We start from the raw sequence: 22,912 nt of genomic DNA, 5'->3' as shown, positions 1-22,912 counted from the left end.
TTTAAACTCCACTGTAACTGTGCTGTTGACGTCCTCCTGTGACATCAACGTAGCACACAACCAGTCGTGCTGCTTTCGATTTAACTCTGACGTAGAAAGCCTGAACTCAGAATTACATCATTTTGAACCTGCTGCCTTTGAGCTATTAAGTGGGGGTAGTTTGGTAGCAACAGTCTAGCCAGTGATGAGTGTTTTCGTCAGCAATGTTGGATTCAACAAGCCTACAGATCTGGATGTTTACTGATTAAAGCAAACAACAGTACGTACAGCATACTGCAAGAAAACAAATGCTACTCCTGATACTGTCTCATGCTGAACTCCAAAGTCATTAAGTTTTCTTTGGTTAGAAATTACAAGTTTTAATCTAAAGCAGCATAACGTCTCACTGGAACATCAAAATACAGAACCAGCCAATAAACCAGGATCAGAATCGCTGAACACAACACAAATATTTCAATAAAAAGACATTTGATATTTCAGGATGGAGCCTTCCTTTAATCATGGTGCAGGAGAAAAAGTGATGTACGCTTTATTCTGTGGCTGCAGGATAAAAAGTTTCAACATCGGCTTCATATTTAATCTTTTTATTAAAGATTGTTGTCTTTTTCTTTCAGACCTGCAGAGATACAATTCCTTTTGATGCTTCATTTGAACTTTTCTTAATTTTTTTATCACTGAGTAAAACCAATAGTTAAATTGTACTGGTTTATCTTAAGATTTTTAATTTAATCACTGCTCTTGAATACTGCTGGATACTGAACAGTTGGCAAGAACCTACATACGTGATACAGAATTAAGACTGTTAAAAGAAAATGGGCAGAAGTAGAAAGAGAGTGCATTTTTATGACCTCTGATGAGGGGGGAAGAGAAAAGCTCTGTTGCCTACCAGTGCTGCTATCCCAGCTTTCACTAGCAACATGGCCAGATTATCTGTCTATTATAAGGAAAAACAATCAATCACTTTCCTGTTATCTTTTCTGACAATCTTAAAATGGTCTTCAGAGTGAGTCAAATTAACAACTGAATTTTCATTGCACTAAATCACTGAAACACAGCTTGTACCTCTAATAAGTTTTCTCCTGTCTGACACCCATCGGTGCAAAGAACACACTCAAGTGCTTTTCTCAGTGACGAATGGAGATGCATGATGATTTTGTACCTTCCGACATGTTGCTTCATGGGTGAATATATATTCTAAAAACGCACACGGATATCATGATGTCCTTTTCAAGTAATGACAGCTATGTAAATCACCACACGGTGGTGCTCCATCTGCTACGCCTTCCCTTTGTTCAAAGGGCTCTTACAGCTTGCTTGTTCTTTAAAACAGAGGTTTGCGCCTTTTCTCTGTGCAACGCACGGCCCTCTGATACAGAGGTTAGGTCCAGTGTTGCAGCTGGAAAGCCACTTTCCCATCCTGGTACCAGTCAGCTGGTAAGAGGGTCATGAACAAGTACCTGAAAGACCACATATAGAAAAAAGGGAGTGTGATTGAGGACATATCCTGGTGGCGTTTTAAGGCATGGTGTGTAAGCTGTAACCACGCTCAGCATTAACTTCTCACTTCTAAAAAGGACTCTTTCTAAAACCTGAAGAAAGGATCGGAGTTAAAGGCTCACCATTCAATGAAAAAAAGTCTAGATTTGTTGAATCTTTGCTTCATTTCTTTGAATGTCAGCTTTAAATGTTCGTAAGAAAGGGCTTCTTGGTTGTGCACACAGAGAGAATGGGTACTTACTTGATACAGATTTAAAGCTTTTAAATGTTTCAATGGAATATTTTTAGTACTCTAATCCATTCACTTTCAGAATTTCCACATGGACATATGTTTCATGATCATCATCATCATCATCAAATTCCTTACTCAACTCTCTCATTAACAATGCTTTTTTCAAGAACTTCCTTGCTTATGCTGGGATAAGAGCATTTAGGCAACTTGAACCAAAATTCTAAACTGAGGAAAATGAAACCAAGAGTTAAAATGAGCTCAAAAGTCATAAAGTGGCAGGAAAAAAGAATACATAATCCCATAATTACTCTGTTAACAGGTTTGTATTTTCATTTTTATTCATCTTGCTGTGTGTGTTGGGTTTTCTCAGAGTAATGGAAGGGGGATTCAGTGTCTCAGTCCCTAGTGGCGGTCCAGTCCAGCACTCTGCAGCAGGTCTGTGGGGGGCTGAGCCGAGGCTCTGAATGCTGTCTGGAAACCTGGTGGGGGAGAATGGAACTGGCTGACAGCACTGGCAGTGCCTGGGGGCAGGTAAGGTGCCCAGCTGGCTCTGTGGAGAGACATCTGGGCATTAAAGGGTGTACTGTGTGAGGGCTGAGGGGGTACTGTGGAGCCAGAGGGTACGTCCATCTCTGTCAGGGCCTGCAGGGATTTTAGCCAATGTGGGGGACTTTCGTCCTGAAGAGAGTCCAGACAGTTGGCCGAGGTTGCTGGGACACCTACAGAAATGAACAGCAAATAAACAATAAAAGAAACATTAGCAATCTTTTGTATCTATACATTTTCAAATCTACTCAGAATGCAGGACAATATATAAAGCTCTTGAATATACTGAGTAGCTATTAAAGGATTATTCAACATGGAAACACAATGAAACATTATACATTTGTTCAGTGTAAAGAAGTTGAAACATTCCATACTCAAAGCTTTGGCTGCGAATCATTAATTTTAAACCTCTTCTGGATGATAGATGATGCCCAGCAGCACCCACAACACTCAGACTACAGACGTGACTTCCATGCTGATCATTCTCTTTATAAAAGCAAGCAGCACAAACCTGTTTAAATCACTACTCGTCCACAGATTCTAATTCTCTCTTAAGGCTTTGATGAAATCAAATAAACAACTGGAAAAATGGCTGATGTTCGACTGATGTTTGGGATGTGGAAAGGTTTCCCCAGTAAGTATCTGTACCATACTTGCAGTATCAATATCATATCAATATCAATACTCACATATCATGGACGAGGCAGATGAGTTTCTAATCAATTCTTATAGAAGTAAGCAAAAGTGTCAGGGTACATGCTAACATGCAAAGGTTGTGTCATTTCTATTTCTGTAACATTGTGGCCCAAAATTCACTCTGTGCCATACTGGGATCTGTACATTTATAAAAGTAGCACAAAACACACCAAACTAGCACAGGAACGCAGAGAAAATGGGAGGAGAAAGAAATTACATGAATATGTTGAAGTAATTTGAACATTTATGCCAAAAAAAATTTTTTTCCAGCACGTTCATAATGCTATAAGGAAGGATATTTTATGCTGTGCACAATGTAGGCTTTTTTTAAATCCATTGCTCTGAGAAAAAGTTGTTGTTGAGCAAATTTTGTGAAGCTTAATACATAGAAAATGTGTTGTCGACTTATAACATAGGGGTAACCAGTATTTAATAAGTTCTATATCTTTCCCTCCAAGAAAAAAAAAACAGATATTTGGATAAAAATGCTAGAAATACCAGCCAAGACCTGGTATAGAGACAGAACTATAAAGACGGAGTCAATCCAAGATAATTGCGCACATACATACATACCCACATATATTATATATGCATGCAGTGCCACTGGTTAATTTTTTTATTTTTGTCAGCTCCCTGTTCCTCTACCGCACCGATACGGACACCCTGATGTTATTCACTTTTTGTTCAAAGAGGCTTTGATGAAAAATTGTTAACTGTGATTTCTTCAAAGCCCTGAAGTGACAGCACTATTTAAAAAAAAAAAAACAAATATGTCCATACCTCTTTTTTCCATTTCAATTATGCTAATGAAGAAGATAATGTAAAAGAGAGTTCAATTAATAATTCAAAAGCCCTCAAGGACATGTCAGCTTAAACTGCGAATTAACTGTCACTTCTAAATTGCTGACAATGGAGCTACAGTGGTCCACATAACACTGGAGCACTTTTGTGCATTCACTATTGTGAGACCCAAGAGAAAATAAAAACTTGGTTTCGTACTTGGTATCGTACCTGTGATGATCGCTGGGTCCATCCAGCTGGCCGTGCCGTCCCAGCTCAGGCTGTGCGTCATGCCACCCGTGTGGTTCATACCGGACGAGGATGAGGAGGAGGAGGAGGATGAAGATGAGGAAGACGAGGAGTTGGGCAAGCCACCGAAATTGATGTTGATGTTGGGTAAAAGAGCACGAAGGCCATCTTGCCACTCTTTAACATTTATACTCTCTACCAAATTGCTGTTTTCTGCATGGACAGAGAGAAAAAGAGAAAAGGGGGCAAGCAAAGGTCAGTAATGAGGAAATGAATGGAATATACGTTAAAACCAATTATAGACATTCATGTACACAAAGGAAGAGATACACTTTTACAATAACATGATGTAAATACAAGGAAACAAGTGGCACTGGTGAGGCACAAGTAGCCCGAGAGCCCTAAACAACTGCATTTCCCATATACAGTTTGTTGAGGCTTCAGCAAATATTTCACTTCAATACCATAAGTACATTAGCTGCTGCTGTAATCATGAAGACTGTCCAGTGCATATTGTACTCTTTCAACACACCTACTACTGGTATTAAAAAAAAAAAAAAGATTTCTAATCCCACTCTGCTCTTACAATCCTCAAGTTTTCATGCTCTTTCTTAATCAAAATGGTAAACAAATCTACATGCTGATTTCTGTAAAGCTGCTTTGGGAGAATATTTGTGTTAACTGTCCCAGTGAAATAAAAAGTAATTGAATTAAACTCAATTAATCAGACTCTTAGAACCATCTCCCTTAAGCAAAACTATAACTGCGAATCAAATTGTGACACTAGCAGTTAGTGCTTGAATAAAGACAAGAAAAGATTCAAATTCAAAAACAAGGTGCTAAAGGGAATCAAGAACACATCCACACGTTTCTATTAGGTCTGTGGTAATCCATGGAGAGACGGACTTGAAAATACAATTTAATATAAAACTCAGCAAAGTGCATCTGTGGAAATTGAGCAGCGTGTCCTGAGGTTTTCTTCCAATAACACCGCTTTCCTAAATAGACCACTTGCCAACATAAGTGTCAATTTTGCTTATGTTGCACATCCTTGATTTCTACAATTTAGCTTGTGCTGACATCAATGAACTGGATCGCTACGAGCTTCACTGGATGTGTAATTTAATTTTCCATGCCTCAGGCAGCATTGTCGATATACACAATTGTTTTTTTTTGTCAGGACCTTCAACTAACACTGTTACTGTTACCAACTAGGTGACCTTTACATGTGCCTAGGCAACGTGAAAGGCTTTTAGAACCGTATCAAGAAACGGTATCATTTGTTCTTCCAAACAGTATGAGAACCGGCTGTATTTCAAGCAGAATAAAAAGGCCGCTGTGCTTAGGCTCTAATACGAGTCTTCTCAAGCATAAGGAAAACGTGACATTTGTCTTTATTGCTGGCTCAGGAAAGGCATGTCAGTGTTAATAAAACAAATCCACTTCCTCCCTAATAACTATAGCACACCATTCATCAATGTTATGGTGGCGAGAACAGGGAGCCTGGCTTACTTTCTTGTTTAGACATCGTTATTAAACTTGCATGATTTTCAACCTGTTCAAATTCTCAAATGGCTAAACTTTGACTTCGCCTTCTTTTAAAAAATACATTTAAAACTATTTTTTTTGGTAATTTTAAAGGGTCATCTAAATGAGCAAAAGAAAATAAGGTTTCATGTGTTTCTTTTTAAAGCTCTGAACATTAGAAGCCTATTTTATCTTGAATCTACTGTGAGCAGCCTTGGAATGTTTAATGTAAGTTACCTTGGTTCTACAGTGAAAGGGAAGACAAGCACTGCTTAAGAGAACAAAATCAATATCACGCATATGGAATTGCTTTCCCAAGTGTTCTGGGGATACAGATTATTTGGGGAGAGGAAAAGGTATGACAGATGGAGATTCTAGCTTTTGTAAAATACTGTCGGCTACACATATCTATCGGCTTATTTGTGCTCCAATTTCAATTCTTTATTATTTATTAACTAGCACATTATATGATCAATTATTTAGAAAGATTAAATTATTTAAAGTTTTAAAATGCAATTAATATAGTCCAAAAAATTCCACCCGGGTTTGTTGCAATCTCTGGTGCGCTGTCGAGTGCTACATGCTGTATGTTTAGCTCATGATATGAAGAAAATGGACACTGTGGTCTCTTCCATTGTTTCTGCAGAAGACAGCAATTTCAATGAAATACTCAAGACTATTTTTATGCCAGTTCAAATGCAAGTTAACGACAGATTTGCGTTAATTATATCCCAAATAAATATCCCAAACATTTCTAGGAACTAAGAAAAGAATGACTAATAACGTTTGTTCAGAAAGCTTTTAGAACTGAAGACTCGAGAGCCGTGGGTCAGTGTTGCAGCAGCTACCCTTAAACCATATTCTAGCAGTAAGCTCATGTGGGCAAAGCAACAATGACCGAGACATTAAAGTGCTTTACCCCCATTTTTTTGTGATGGATGCCCTGTTTCTATTACAGGCTCGATAGCTGAACCTTAAAAACTGATGAAAAGAAACTCATCCATGAGATAGAGAAAAGATGGTCAATATTTGACCCCTTTCTCTGAATGGCAGAAGGAGATAAACAGAAATCCTCAATAAGAATCATGTAGTCAATAAATATGCAGAACAAGCACAAGGCTCATACTCAGATTATACACACTCCTTAATCATGTATATCAACTCTTTATAGCGATGCTAAGTAGAAAATAATATGGCGAATGCAGAACACATGAAACATTTTCAGATCAAACTGTCCAATGAGTGATTGTGGGGAACATATTACAGCATATGAAAATATTTGACCATCATTCATGGTATGATTTCAGGCTGGAAAGAGTCAGATTAAGAGAATCCCTGAACGCTAACTGGGCTGTGGTATGGTTATGGTAATTTTTTTTTATATTAATAATGAATCATCTTTTGATTGACAGGGATGAGCAGAGCTCAGATGTCAACTGGGTGTAAACATAATCAAGGCAGTTTTAAGCAGATGCATTTCCATCATCCCTACAATGGATCAGTCACACAGGCACTTGCAAGTGACCTTGTATGAAATTAAACAAAGGTCTTCGAATTGCCACAGATGTGTATACACATACAAGCTGGCTATAAAAATGCTCAGAAGCATTACTTCTGTAGCAAAGCTGCTCAAGCTCTTTAGGTCCATTAGAAATATTAAAAATATGTAAGATCAGTAAATACTAGGATTAGTAGATCCAGTAAATGTTGGGTATAAATAAAAGCAGCACAATACACATGATTATTTGTTTAGAAAAATGATCTAGCAGGTAATTTTATCTGTTCTGTGGGAGAGTTGCTAAACCAGCACAACTGTATTTTGTCAATTATTTATACGACAATTAGATTAAAAACACGCCTTTCTTAATTAAAGACATAAAACCTTTAATAGATTTATGTCTGGCTAATCAGTGTAGCCCCAATAATATGAAAGACTTCACTTCTTCAACCTCTGGAAAAAAATCATTAAAATTCTGAGAATTGGTTGCAAACACGTCACACATGTGTATCCGAATATTCTTGACGGGTGTATATACTTTGCATCTAAAGGCTTTTTAGAAACTGCTTCCATCACAGCATTACAGTGCCTCCTTGTGGATTAGTGCTTACTTTGAACAGTAATCCCTATTCTTATGTATTCTACCTGATGTTAAGCAGAGTTAGGCCTTTAATCTTTATTAGCACATTATGCTGCTTAGTATTTGCATGCTGGAAACAGTACATTCCAAAAGCCTGAGATAAGGCCTTTATACTCACCTGTAATTGGGATTCCTCCTAGACCTGTACTATGCTGCTGCTGTTGTTGAGGTGGCAAACTCAAGTCCATGAAGCTGTTGCTATGTTGTGTGGTGTGGTTTAGATGTGGCAAGTTGGCGCGTGCTGTCGTCAGCCAGCTGTGGCGAGATGCTAGTGTCTGTGTGTGTCCAGGCAAGCTGAAGGGGCCATAGCTAAGGCGCTGGGAGAGCTGGGGCTGTTGGAGATGGTGGGAAAAGGCTTGCGGGGCCAGCCCACAGTTCGGGGGAAGGTGTGTGGATGAGGCAGGAGGAGGCAGCATTGGGCCCTTGGCACTGTGAAGCAAACTGGGGATGTAAGGAGGGAAACCTGGTGCTGGGGTCATATGGCTCATGGGCAATGAAGATTTGTCCTGTACTGAAAGCTCCTTCTCAATGAGATCAGCAAGTGCCTTGCTTGTGATGTCGAACGGGTCAAAGCCAAGGTCGTCCTCCTGCTGCTTATTGGACGATCCGAAGCCGAAGGCCGCTTGCCAGTCTGTGGAGGATGAGACTGGTATGGTATCTGCCAAAGAAAAACAAAAGAAATAACATAAATTTAATTATTAAAGCATTCAAAGAGATCTTAAATTCATCATTTAAGAGAGTTATTGATAAGGCACTACTTGCTAATACCAAAGTAAACCTACAGACAGGCAAAGACCACCACAATAAATACATGTAGTCATGCCTTCATTAGCATATTTTCACATCCTGCCCACTAAGTGCTGTGTGTGTGTGCAAAATGATTGACAGGGATGTAGGGATGTGTGTATGTATGCATTTGTGTGTCATTCATTCACACATTCAGTCTCAATGGGATTTTTAATTCTTGTTTACAAAACATGAGACAGTCAGAAGCCAATTTCTTTTTCTTGGAGTACATATACATACATACATACATACATACGTACATACATACATACATACATACATACATACATACATACATACATACATACATACATACATACATACATACATACATACATACATACATACATACATACATACATACATGCGTAAATTTATGCATTTATCTGTGCTTAGAATAAAACAAGATGAGATTTGTCTCGGGCTAACCTGATGTAAACAGGCTCTGTGGTTCAGGAGCGGTGGGCCAGTCTGTATTGTTCTGTGTGGAGTTTGGGAAACCAGGAACACTGCTGCTACTGGGGATTGGGTTTGGATGTCTGAAGTTGCTGTTGTCAGAGAATAGTGACTGCGACTCGGTGCCTGCCCCTTCAAAGGGTGACCGCACTGTTAAACCAGCTACGTTTGCAGGCATCACCAGACACGGCTTGGACAGACCTGGAGGTGGCGATGGCGAGTCACTGCTGGGGATCTGGGTGAAGAGAAATTGTGTCAATACTGACTGAAATTACACAGGAAGGAAATGAGGAACCAAAAGAAGCTTTTAAAAAAAGGCACCATACACTGGAAAGTCTAGATATACACAATCTCTAATTCTGTCACACATTAAAAAGAAGAAAACTGGGTACTTCTGAGAATTACCTGTGGTGTTTCTCCGTTTCCTATACTGATGGCTTCTGTTGGCTTATCACTAGGACTATAGAGAGACACGATTAACATGATTGACTGATGCATGAATTTGATGCAATGCCTGAAAAGGTGTTTATCTGAAGTGAGCTTCCTAATCTCACTACCTAAAGCAACAGGATACAACTATCATGCTTACGTTTAAATCAACATCACAATTTTCATTTTATATGTGGACACATGAACCTATACAGTACATTAATCAATTTAACCAAAGCTATTTTGACCAGTTGCACAAAATTATTCAAATGTAAAAATTCATAAAACTTTCCACCCAGATATGCATGTAGCTCTTTCACGGTAATATCTGAGTAAATTTAAACTCGAAGAGTTGTTGTTCATTTATGTGGTAAATAAATAATTCAAGCCTGAGACTGTACAGATTTGTGCAGTCAGTTGGAAAATTTGCATAAAATCTGTTTGGGATCATAATGATTGCATTTGTGTTATGTAAATGCCATTTTAGTACCTGGCAGGTTCACAGTTTGAAGAGAAAGGCGAGAGGGCTGGGAGAGGTCCGAGTCCAAGCTCAGATTCTGTCCCGTCAGGAGTCAAGTGTTCACAGTCTGAGCCTCCATCCAGAGGCGGGCTCTTGCGGAGTTCTGGAAGCCCATTGGGTGTCTTTCCCATGGGCTGTAATGATGGCCAGGCATCTTTATTGATATTATTGGAACTATGGACCAAAACAGAGATACGGCATGGGAACTGGTATTTTAGGAAGGAGATGAAAGACAATTATAAAAAATAAACGTGGACGAAACCACACTAAATGTACCCAACACCATTGTACCAAACAGTACTGTTAAACGGAACTTAAAAGAAAAACTGTTAGGGAATAATACACAAACAGTATCTTGTATATTCTAACACAGTACTGCGCTGTTAAGATAGATGATCTAGATAAAATAACTAGCTCAAACCTCTGTACAGAGCCTGGTTTGCTTTTTGTCTTTTCCCCAGTCCCAGTGGATGTCTGTAGGAAATTCGGGTTCATTTTGTAGAGCTCTTGTAAAAGTTTCTGTTCGTATTCTTGATGCTTTCCTGCCTGTAATTAACGAACAGTCCACTTTAGATTTGAGTTTCTTTTTAATAATCCAGAGGTTTAAAAAAAAGGTACAAACATTACCTGCATCTCCTCTTTTGTGAAACTGGCTGCCTCGTCACCTAGCTCATGTAGATACATGCAGTCTGGTTTGGGACACTGCATGCTTTTTAGAAAGTAACTGCAGTACTTTGTTGTACCTAAAGATGCCTGCATTGTAAATGACAGGTCAGTTTCTTAGAAAAATCTAATAAAACTAGACTTTTAATGATATAAATCACCATGTAGCATTATGTAATTTGTTACCTTAAGAGTTCTGCCGTCTACTACTACGTTGTTGACGCATTGTATAGCTCTAAGGGCATCTTCTGACCGAATATATGTGACATAGGCACTAGCGCTAGGACCCTGATGGAGATAGGGCAAAATAAAATGGCAAAATCAGCAAGTTATTCAGTTTGGAGGAAACTGCTTTTATAACATAAAATGAGAAATTAATCCTGCCATAAAAGATCACTGACACTCATGTAAAATGCAAATTTGATTTATTTAGCTAGAGAATAAACAACAGTAATGATCACCTGTGAGCCAGCATATGAGGTGCTGTTGTTGATGACCACTTTATGGATCTTCCCAAACTTCCCAAAATATTCCGGCCTCTTTAAGACCTGTGGAATGTGAAAGAAATAATGCGTTTACACAGTTTTGGCAGAAAAATAAAGTCTTAAATGGGAGTCTAAACTGAGCTGACCCTCAAGCGACACACCAAATAAACGAAATAAAATTATTTGTCTTATTGTCAGGCAGACCCAAGTTCAAACCCTGATGACACGGATGCCAGAGACATCCACGCTGGGAAATCAAGAAACAAATCCTCTCTGGGTGGGAGGGATGTTCATGCACTGGCCCATCAATTAGCATGATGCTAACCGATTGTAGGCATCTGTGAACTCGTTTATATGCAACCTATTAGCACTTTTCTGAGTGTTTTCTGAAAACGATGCGGTTTCACATACATAACAAAAGCACAGCCTAGACATTGTGTGATAAGGAGGATGGGCTGTAGTCCTTTTCTGTGTGGAGAATAAAATGCACACTAAAGAACTACAAGAAACAAAACCACTGGGTGAGCTCCAGAGCTATAGATTCTATTAGGTCCCTTGTGTTTGAGTGTCATTTTATGAACATTGGATGAACCCTGTTTTTGTTTGGGAAGTGTTATCGGTCAAGACACATTAGCATATAACCCATCAGTTTTTATATCTCTTCTGTGCTTTCTTAGGCAGCAGGGGATTTTTTTGCTGTATTTGCTTTGAGGGGTTTTGCGCTGAGGTCTGAGTAAAATGTGTCGAGCTGTTTCAAGCAGAAATGCACAGTGCAGTTTTAAGGCTAAACTATAAAACCACAAACACATTGCTCTGGTCTGAATTCTTTCCAAGCTCCTAATCTCATTCAGACAGTCTACATACAAGCAGACATGTTCGCACTCTGCCCTTCCACTTCTCACTCTGCATAATTTGTTCTGTGCTGGAAGCTATTCATGGTGCATGATGTCAGTGGTGATGACAATCGGGAGACAGAATGAAAGAACATGCAAGAGAGAGTAAGAGAGTGAGGAGAGAGAGAGAGGGAGAGAGAGGAGAGAGAGAGCGAGCGAGTGAGAGAGCGAGCGCGAGAGAGAGAGAGAGAGAGAGAGAGAGATGCGTTCCGTGGGCATGAAGCAGACTGACAGCGGAGGCTGAGTGAAGCTACAAAATGTTCTTGTTATGAAATATATGACAAATCTCTATAAATCTCTCTCTCCAAGAAGGTTCTTGCTAAAATTTCTCCCAGCAACTAAGAGTCAGAAATATTCATATATAATTAACAAACATAACCCTGCTCAAAGACAAGTGGCTAAAGCAGCAACAGGAAATCCACTAAATTAATTCCTCTGTCCAAATATAATTATGACCAAAAAAAACTTATTTATTAAAATACTATACATTCTATTGCAAATAATTCAGATAGCAATTATTAGCACAGCGTTAAACAAAGCTTTGTTGAAGTGGATGATGACTAAGGTCACTTTTATAAAGATTGCTTAAAATTTGCATTATCCACTGTTGTGTCTCTAAACAACACTTGTTACATAAAAATGTATGGCTTATTTTCCTCGATTAGATGTAGTGTGTGTGTGTGTGTGTGTGTGTGTGTGTGTGTGTGTGTGTGTGTGTGTGTGTGTGTGTGTGTGTGTGTGTGTGTGTGTGTGTGTGAAAAACAAAACAAAATAAATAAATAAAATCACCTCTGGGTCAGCAAGCCTCTGCGAAAGCCCCACAACAAACACTAAGTTCCTCTGGACAACACGCACACTGGCTAGGTGTTTGCGGTTCTCTGTGATCTTCTGCTTGCGCTCATTCTGCTTCTGCTTTTTCTCGTTCTTTATCCTCTGCAGCTCTTCCTGAGACAGGGGTTTGTATACAGCTGGGTCTTCTGGATAGGGCTAGAGCATGAGGAACACACAGTTACACTCACTTAAACAACAGCATTCAATCTGACTGCACTTTTTTTGTATAGAATAATAGAATAATTACATCATTTCACTAACTGGTAAAAAGCTCAAAGTTTGGTGTCCAACTATTCTCTAGAAGAACCTTATGTACAGAATAAATTGAGATTTTAGGGTGTAGACACTCTGGGAAAATCATTTGATAATCGCTGTATTTTTTGCAGAACTCTTGGAACGCTGGTTTTCTTGCAACCTTTTCCTAGAGAGCTTCAGAGCACTGAAATACAGTAATACCTCATGCATTCGCCTTTCAAATTTTTTCATTAAACCTAACTAATTTGCATTCACGATTTTTTCACAGATCTGTGAAATTTGCAAAATCCTTGAAAAACCCTGCATATGTATTTTTGTTGTCTCCCTCTTCCTTTATTAACACACACAGATTTTTAAAACATTAATTTAATTTATTTAATTTAAATTTGATTGAATATCTGTACCCTCTACGTACAGTACACATTTTCTTTATTTTAATGGATTGTACCTTCGTTATACGACTTCTATGACATATGAAGTTTGCCTAGTTGTTTTTACCTTATTGTGAGTGCAAAAGAAAACAGCAGCCAATTAGTTACTATACTGTAGGGTAACATTAGCATGCCATACTGTAAATGTGTGGCAAATAGCCATCAGGCGATACTGTACTCTATTTTTACATAAACCTTTTTTTTTTAAGGGTAATGTATTAAGCTAACTTTTAAATGAAATTAAAGTGCTTTGGGAGCATGATTTGGGTCATACTTATGGGGTTAGACGCATTTTTAGTGAACTGTACCAAACATTTGCGATTCCTCCTGCGATGGGTTCTGGAACCTAACCTTGCGAATGTTCGAGGTATTACTGTAATGCAATCACTGTAAGCCCGAGGCAACACAGCACAAACAAATCTATATACCAGCTATCAGAAATCTACATACCACCTATCAGAAAACGCTTTTCTAGACCAACCCCTGTGGAGCGCTTCCCTAAAAAGTGCTGTATACAGAAAACCCTCTTACAGTGGGATCCTCCCTAAAAACAGAAAATACAGAAAAAATGCTATACAGAAAACATTTATGGAGTTCCTGATGCTAGATAAATATTAAGGCTTTTCAAAAAAAAAAAAAAATCTATATCTAAAAGCTATAGCTTGTTAAAAAAAATGCACCACATTCCCTACAAACACTAATAAAGATTTTTTGTTTGAAAGAGCTACAAACAAGCTTCATAATTTTAACCCTGTTGGGAGAAGGCCCTACAAACTCAAAGTTCACAAGGAGCCATACCTTCCTGCAAGCAGGACAGAGGCCGTTTTCGTCTGTGCGGATGCGATGCCAGCAGAAACGGCAGATTTGGTAGCCGCAGGTGCAAGGAAAGAAGTTAACGTCATCGATCTCCAGGGGCTCCATGCAGAGAGGGCACTCCATTGGATCGTCTTTCACCTCAGGGCTACGGGACATCCTATGGCACGATGTGGCAAGCAGCAGTGATGTTTCACAGCAGAGGAAAAACCGAGTGGGACACTGAAGAGAAAAACAAATGCAAGAGGCAAGATGAAAAGCATTACATTACCGTCAACAAAAAGAGTTATTGAGATGACCCGATAAACACAATAATGTAATGACATGAGGCTCTGAACTAAAATGGCTGTTAATTTGAACTCATTTGTATTTTCTGATACAATGAGTGTGGGAGACATTACTCATGTGGTCTAAAATTGTTTTTCTGTGGTCAAGACTAAGTTTCAGGCCTGTATTCACATTCACCCACAATAAACAGATCATCATGAAGTTTCGCAAAAGCGCGGATGTAATCAACCTTATTTATTAACCTTATTATCCTAGTTTATTTTAATGCAGAAAGAAGTACTAAGAAAATACAAAATACAATTTGTTAATTTGTGTCCTTGGTTCTACATCTCCTTTTGGTGTTTGATGAGGTTGGTCTGATTACAGCCCCATGACATTCATCACTCTTCAACTGACATTATTGAATTTCGTTTGCTATAGTCTCTTTCTCGAAGACATCCCATTAACTTGTGAAGAACTGGACCTAGCGCTGCCTAACTACTTCAGCCTACAATGAAATGTAATCTTTGGAGTTAATAAGCCTCATTAATGAATGGTTTCAGCCTGTGCCTTTTGGGTACAGATTTTCTGAGAGCCAGCTCTAGTGCTGATTGAATAAAAAGGTTTCTTTCTGGTTTTTATTTTAGCTAACCGTATTTACGTTAGCTCCAACATCACCTCCTAACGACAGCAGTCTTTTCACGTTTCGAAAATGCCATTTCAGCGAGACAACAAAACCACCATTTAGTACAGAAAATGGCAAGCACAATTAGTCAGGGAAGAGGTTTCTCTCAGTCAGTCTGTTTCCTGCATTAGCAATAACACTCTGACACAGCCTCACCAAAGTGTTGATAAATAAGCTGTCTGACAGACTCCAGGTCACTTTGACTGGCATATCAACATGACATTTGGACCTACTCATCATTGCCTCCTCCAGCACAATATGTGCATTTACTACACTTTGCTATAATCAGTGTAAGGTGCGCTAGTGTGACAGCGGGACCAAGAGAATGAGTGGAGGCGGGACAGAGAAAAGGCAGCTAAAAATATCAAATGCACACCAGCTGTTGAAGCCAGTGGCAGCGCCTCTGGTCTCTTTAAAAGGTCAGCAAAGATTGAGAGCTGGGAAAGACGATTACAGCTCCTCCCCTCACCCTGCCACGATACATGTAGGGTCATCAGTGCTTCCTTCAGCCAACAAGGTCCCAAGCAGTCAATGGCTCGAACACACCATGTCCAGAACATGCCTGAATGGAATTAGCAACACTGACTAGGGTTGGGGTTTTTACCCCCATTCAGATGTCCATGATTTCACATCCCAAGTTTCAAGCCTCCAAGACAACCTCTTATAAAGGAAACAAACTTGCCACAGATACACGCATGTAATTGTATAGAAAGATTCTTACTGTTAAACGTAACGCAAAGCAGAATTGAGTCCAAAACAAAACCATTCTTTAATCGCTTGACTTTAGCAAACAGGAATAAAGTTTACTGACCTTGATCGTGTTGCAACAGCATGTGAGAACAAGAGTGTACACTTTTCAAAATAAATTAGTAAGATAACGAAGGGGGATGAGAACAATGAAACAATGAAATATTTTCGTTTACATGCACAAGAAATTTTGAACCATCAATGCCAGAATATGCACAAAGCAGGAAAAGAGAAAAAAAACTGTCTATACACATGAAAGTTTTCAAATCAGCTAGAAAAGATTGAGGCTCGATCTTCCTCGCTGTGTTCTAGATTCACTGTTCCACAGTCTATTAGCGCTGGTGTAGCGTTTTGGTCCACCACTTACTGGCCTTCCAGATTATAACTCCCCAGGAAAAGTGTTCCCTTACAACACACATTAAGTATTTGGTTGAATTTCCCAGTTTCTGATTGCTGCTGACCATAGCCATTACCGTTTCCCAGAAATAATACGATGAAACATTTTGTACAATTGTGTGACAAATTAAGGACGAAATGGTGGCTCTTATTTTGCAGGAGGCATTTTTGTCCCCTTAGAGTGAAAAAGTCACTAAGAATCGATATACATTTCTATCCTAATTGGAGTGGTCCCTTTCAAAATGACTCTGCTCCTATTCATGGGGTACAATGGCTCATTGAACGTATAAAAAAGATGTAAAACATATCCTATGGCCTAGACACTAACTCTCAAGCCAGCAAAATTATGAGAAATTTTTAGAACATGTCCTATATCACCAACACATCATTTGGAGGAATATAATTTGGAAAACAATGTTGATCATTAGAGTACAGCTCTAGAAACTTGAATCTAGAATCTGGGTCAAGTTGCACTTAATGTTTTCGAGGCTCATGGTGGCACAACACATTCATGTTGGATTTTCACTAGGCAAAGCAAAGTATAAACAGATCAAAATGTAATCTTATTCCTCATTCGAATAAGTATTACTCACGTCAATACGATACTGAATAAGAATCACCTCAGCAAGGTTTCCCCTCAGCATTATTTACACAATAAGATTATAATAAATAAAAAACAATACACTATCATTACACACTCTGGAACTATTTCACATTCACTGTGTCTGATGTTTTATTATCCCATACAAACACGTACCTGTTTTCAGTCACACTCTCCTATCTCAGAATAGATGACAGAGTTCCGGAAGAAAACACTTTACGGCACAGATACGGTTTCTGATAAGACTATGCACTGTATAAACCAAGAGAAAGCACTTCTGTTATCTGGAATGCCTGTATGAGAAAATGTTATTTTTATTAGATAAAAACTGCTCTGAGAACAAACACCTATGCAATGAGAGATATTTTCGCTTTCAAATAGGAATATATACATATTTAAACTCACATTTCACAGCACAGGCAAACATTCACTGCTGACTCCGCTGCTGAAACAGCATGTTACCAGCACCTAACCTAACAGCTTTTACCTCAACATGATCATAAACAGCTGGTGAATTATTAACTGAACAATTGATTTGGGTTGATTTTGCATCAAATCACCTAACAAATATGAATGTTTTGCTGTTTATGTTGTATGTGAATAACAGATCATTAGGAATGACTGTACACCTGCACATTCGTGCAATCATCCATTCAGCCGACTGAGGCAGTGGCACATGTCAAGCTCAACTAAGGCTCTTGAATTGTATAATGTTCAAATCAAACATCTGAATGCAGAAAATATGGTTATGAAAAACAAGAACCATCCAGTGAGCAGGAGTTGTGCCAGCAACTTTGTTCATGAGAGAGAGCAGAGGGGAATGAACAGATCCTACAGGAAGGCTACAGTAAGTCATATAACCGCTCATTACAACAACGAGAAAAAGCTCTCAAAATGCAGGACACATCAAACCTTGAGGTGAATCAGCTACAACATCAGATCACAACAGGTTACACTCCTTACAGCCCAAAAAAACAGAGATTTGAAACTACAGACGCCACAGGCTCGATAAGTCTAAAAGACTGGAAATATATCCATGAAAAATTGAGGTTGAGTTCACCGCACCAGTATGGTGTAGGATGTTGTGCCTAAGTAGGAGTCCTAATGTACATGATGCTCTAATAAAATTGAACATCTTTCCTCTAACCTCTGCTTCTTGGTTGCATGCTTATGCTCAGGAATAAGTCTCATATCACTTCATTTCCAGTGCACGAACTAGCCTTCTTCAATAATAAAGTGTGATCATGAGTATCTCATAAGGAGCAGAGAGACACAGTGGAGTCAAGCTGACTCGAAATGAGATTTGGTGTTAGCTATACATGTTTCTGAAAGGCAGATATAACAAATATGCAAACTACAAAGTCACTGCAGACTAGCAGAGCCTAAAACCCAGACAAAACACAGAGGCAAACATGCAAGTAATAAGACAAGCCCAACTGTAAGTATGCCTGCAGAATAGAAACACAATAAAACGCTTGTGTACAAAGAATGCTGCAGCCACTGCAACTTCTCATTTTTTCTTAATGTGTAAACAAAGAGGAAGTGCCACATGTCACATACACAACAAAAGAGTCATGTTATAACACGTTGTAAGTTAGCAGTCTGCTTTGATTGCCAGTGCACTGTCTGGACAGTCTATAGGAAGACAGAAATAAACAAACCAAAGATTCTGTGCTTTACCATGCAATCTGTATCTAGTTTCCTAAAGTTCAACAGCTATAGTATTAACTGGTTCGATTAGTAATTGAAATCCTGCACCTTTACACATTGTGGTTCTTCAGTTGTTGTTTTTTTCTCATTTTGTGTGCAGCATTAGCACCACACTATAGTGTCCCAGACAAGCAGGTTTTATGACAAAAGACTTCATCATGGGGAAAGTGGAATGTTTTAGACTTGTCAAGCCTAGACATCACAGACCTCAATGCAATTCATTCAGGGTGAACTGAATGAACATGGTCTGAGCACCATGAGACGTCACTCTCAAATCACTCTGATTCTTTAACAATGAGCTATACAATACCAATATTATTTAAGGTGGGATTATTTTTTAATAGTATGTATAGTAGTAAATTTAATCATTATTTCTTAATTAAAATAGCATAGAGCATTTCTCAATCTTCCTATTAAAAACCAAATGGCTAATCAAATTATGCAATTGTCCAGGGCATTATCAGTAAACCTACACACACCAAGAGTGACAACAGACTGCAAGTAGCTGTACTCAAACAAGCATGACAAGACATAGCGTGCTTGTTTTCATACAAAGGGCCTCCTTTCAACAACTACAAACTGCAGCCTGTACTGTTTGAGAATGGTCACACATTATAATTGATCCTTGTCGTGATTTATAACCTTATATCCACCGTGAGCCAGAACCAGAGCAGCCACAGCATGTGTTCATATGCGGCCAAGGACATTTCTGCACCTTTCTAATTCCTTCCCCTGATATCAGTTAAACATCTTAAACATTCCCTCCCTACCAAGATATCACCTTTTAGTGAGGACAGACAATGCACATGGATATAAAAAACATGCAATAATTGATATTAGTAATAGGACATTTGCAACAGTCCATGGATCTAAACAATTCAGTGAGTCCAACAAATAAATATAAATATCCATTAAAGGTTAATTCCACTTAAACTCTCACAAACACATTGTAATAATATTTTACACAGCTTTTCCAGGAGTGCCAATAATTTCAGAGCCATCTGTATAATGAATATGCATACTTCCACCACGGGGGAGTACTTTACCAAGGGCACTATATTAAATCTGCGAGAAGAAAAGATATAAAAAGAAATCTAAAATCAGCCTACTGCTAGAATACTTCTCCATCAGCGTACGTCTCTCTCAGAAAGCTCGCTGATCATATCCGCTTTAACACAAGGTTCTTTCACAAACGTACATTTATAATGTTTACATTTACAAATTTATAGACACTGCTGTCAATCAATATGTGTTCTGATGCGGCCACGCGGAATATTTTTCCACGTTGCCTGCATGAGGAAATCTAAGTTCCATTGTTGACTGCAGCTGAAATCACAGCTGAGCATCTTGATAAATAGATGATAAATAATCACCTGTCACCTGCTAGTTTTCCAGTTTTGCGAGAAAATTGCGAGCATTTTGCAGGCCCTGGCAAACAGGGATTCGTTTGAGTCTCTATGTTCCACTCATACTTAAGCTGAGTTGAGACAGAATGAACTTTTAGCATCATTTCGTCACAGTATGTGAGACAAAATCCACCACAAAATCCTGTCTGATGTTATAACCTGAGATCTTTTATCCTATTATACCAGAAAGATCCTCTAAAGACAGTCTGGTGATTAAACAAAATTACTACTTTGTGCATCACTACCTTTTTTCCGCCGTTTTCAATACTGTAGTCACAGTCATCCTGAGTTACAAAGGAGTGCTGTAGTAGTAAGATTTTAACAATATTTTAACGACAGTGTGGTTTTTACTCTTTGTGGTGGTTTAAAATTACTTCTATCCAAGATGATAAAAAAAATTATTTTATAACAGCCTGTGCAAAACCTTGTTCTTCATATCAGATTGCACAATGAAGACAGTTACTGCAGTGTGCCATACTGGGTGTGCAGTGACGCAGTACAGGTTTGGAGCTCTTCAACTGGAAAGAATAAAAACAGTTTCATATAGTAATAACATCAAATAAACTCTAATGCTAATGTGCTAGCTACACATCTGGAAGGAGTAATTCCCCATCACTGTCTTTTCGTGATATGACCAACAAGACATTATAGAGATATTCTCTTTGCTGTTGCAAATCAACAAATCTCAAATGTATTTTAAGCTCTCCTCTGAGCTCGTTGCAATCCTATGAACAATGTCTTATTGGTGGATTGCAGATTAACGGTGTGACACTTTTAAATCAACACTTTCTGACGCTGTGAGAACTTTGGCTGTCTTCGGTCACAGTGGCACTAAATCAACCGTCTGTGAGTTTTTCATAATTCTTTCGAAGGACACCAAACTCAACTCAATCACAACTTCAGCTGCAGGGTCAATCCTCGATAAAGAACTCAGAAAAGCACTAAAAAATAAAATCAAGCTAACCAAGAAGATAGACAGCCTCAACCAAACCCTGGTAAACAGACAGACAGTCTGGACCTGCAAACACTGCGAAGTCGTGTCTGTATTTTATTCTTGACTGCACACTAAAAATTCTGATATCAAATAATATTTAATTTTCTGTTTCTCAGGTAAAAAGCTATAACGTTTCATGAAGGCACATTGACAGATGGCTAAACACAACAGCTCAAAGACGATTCACAATTAAACCACTAACGAAAAACACACACACTCACTATCAAATATTAATATCCGCTCTAATTTTAATAAAGCAAAGAGCGTTGTGTTGAAGCTACCGTTACAGATAAGGTTGGGTGGGGGTGTTAGCCCGCTAGTTAGCTAGCAAGCTATCCATTACAAGGGCTGGAAGACAACAAGCACAAAATATTCTACTATTATATCACACTTTAATTGGTAATAGCGAGTTAGGACGTATAAATATAATAAGGACTTGTATTTTGTGTTGTCAAACATACCGGTGAAGGCTAGTTACGAGTTAGCTAATGCTAACTGATACGGGTGTAGCAGCTGACAGTTAGCCTGCTAGCTAGATTGTTGACAGTACAGCAACACCGCCAAGTACACGTCTACATAGCAAAAATAATAATAAATATATTTTTAAAATGTGTATAAGAAAGAGAACAAAAAGAAAGAAAAACAGAAGTAAACTAAAAAAAAACAAGACTAAAGTCAAATAAATTAGTAGGTGGTTAAACTAGTAGGTATTTTAGCCATTTTAGCATCGAGGCCTGTGTGCTGTTCCGGTAAAGCCCGAATACAGCCAAGTAAATTCCTCTGAAAAGCACAACAAAATTAGTTCTAAATAGAAGAACACTCGGTTCATCACGCAGGATAAGTGGGGTGTTTTGTTTAGTTTGGTTTACAGCAAATTCTTGCATAAAAGTGTACACTAAAACTTTTGTCGTTGCTCTGTCTACGGTTGATGGCGAGCAGTCTGCTAGCTAATGCAGCTAGCTTTAGGGATACTCACCCTGTCTAAAACTGTTCTTCTCAAGATTTATTCACAGCAGTTGGGAAGGTGATCTAAGGAATCTTTCTGAGCTCCGGAATTTTACACTGGGACCACGGATTTTTTTTGGGAATCACTTCTACGCTCTTAGCTAAATGAAAACACCAAGGCGTTTTGATAGCCTCTATAACCATGTACAGCGGCTGCACCTTCAAACCTCCATCTTACGTGAAATGGGAGGAGGGAGTAAGGAGGGGGGGTCGAGTTATACCCTACTGAGCATGCGTCAGTTCAAACGATTCATGGGTAAAGTAGTTCTATTCATGTAGTAACGATAGATATTGATATTGTTTCCTGAAATTAAACTCGTTTCTCGTAATGAACATAATTTTCTACAAAACAGAACCAGTACAGTAAAACAACTTACTCAAAACCCGTGGTTCATTTGCTGAAAAGGTTCGCACCGAAGACTTATTATTAAAACTAATGCGACTCGACACAGAACGACTCAAAGAACCGACTCTTTATCGCAATGTAGTTAATTAAAACCTTATCCTTGAGCTTACCATGGACAGTGAGTAAGTTTTGTTTTAAACTGGAATAATTACAAGGGCCAATTTTGTTCAAAGCACATTCATAAATAGTCAGTTTTTAAATAAATAAAAATAAATAAATAAATAAATATTATAAAATAAAATATTAGTTTATATTATGACTAAACACACCTGCTAATATATGGAACGTGTCGCTGACTGCTGGTGTTGTGTACTTTATATGTTTGTAATTAGACAAAAAAATTGTTAAATGTTTAAAATATGTTCATTCTTTTGCACTACTGGTGGTTTAAGCACAGCTTTTGTCCAGAGTATTATTTAAAAAAATAAATAAATAAAAAATTATATATATATACATACACACACAGTG

The 22,912-nt window shown here is 38.4% G+C and overlaps 1 protein-coding gene across 3 annotated transcripts; it reads right to left on the bottom strand.

Moving 5' to 3' along the window:
• Window positions 1–568: 568 nt before the first annotated feature.
• cnot4b (CCR4-NOT transcription complex, subunit 4b) lies at window positions 569–22,221 on the bottom strand. Of its 3 annotated transcripts, XM_060889147.1 has the most exons (14): window positions 22,010–22,221; window positions 21,495–21,605; window positions 14,213–14,449; window positions 12,687–12,884; window positions 10,981–11,067; window positions 10,706–10,807; window positions 10,484–10,609; window positions 10,278–10,402; window positions 9,827–10,030; window positions 9,313–9,367; window positions 8,881–9,142; window positions 7,784–8,323; window positions 3,971–4,213; window positions 569–2,448 (listed from the first exon to the last, which is right to left on the bottom strand). In XM_060889147.1, the coding sequence occupies exons 3-14, from the start codon at window positions 14,384–14,386 to the stop codon at window positions 2,132–2,134; spliced, it is 2,433 nt and encodes an 810-aa protein (XP_060745130.1). In that variant the 5' UTR covers window positions 14,387–14,449; window positions 21,495–21,605; window positions 22,010–22,221; the 3' UTR covers window positions 569–2,131. The 3 variants fall into 3 exon arrangements, with proteins under 3 accessions (XP_060745130.1, XP_060745129.1, XP_060745131.1); XM_060889146.1 differs by lacking the exon at window positions 21,495–21,605; XM_060889148.1 differs by lacking the exon at window positions 21,495–21,605 and having other exon boundaries at window positions 3,983–4,213.
• Window positions 22,222–22,912: the final 691 nt, after the last annotated feature.

This window comes from Tachysurus vachellii, chromosome 16 (genome assembly GCF_030014155.1).
Source record: "Tachysurus vachellii isolate PV-2020 chromosome 16, HZAU_Pvac_v1, whole genome shotgun sequence".
NCBI lineage: Eukaryota > Metazoa > Chordata > Actinopteri > Siluriformes > Bagridae > Tachysurus > Tachysurus vachellii.
Note: the sequence above shows the minus strand (reverse complement) of the source record. Positions and strands in the feature narration are given on the sequence as shown.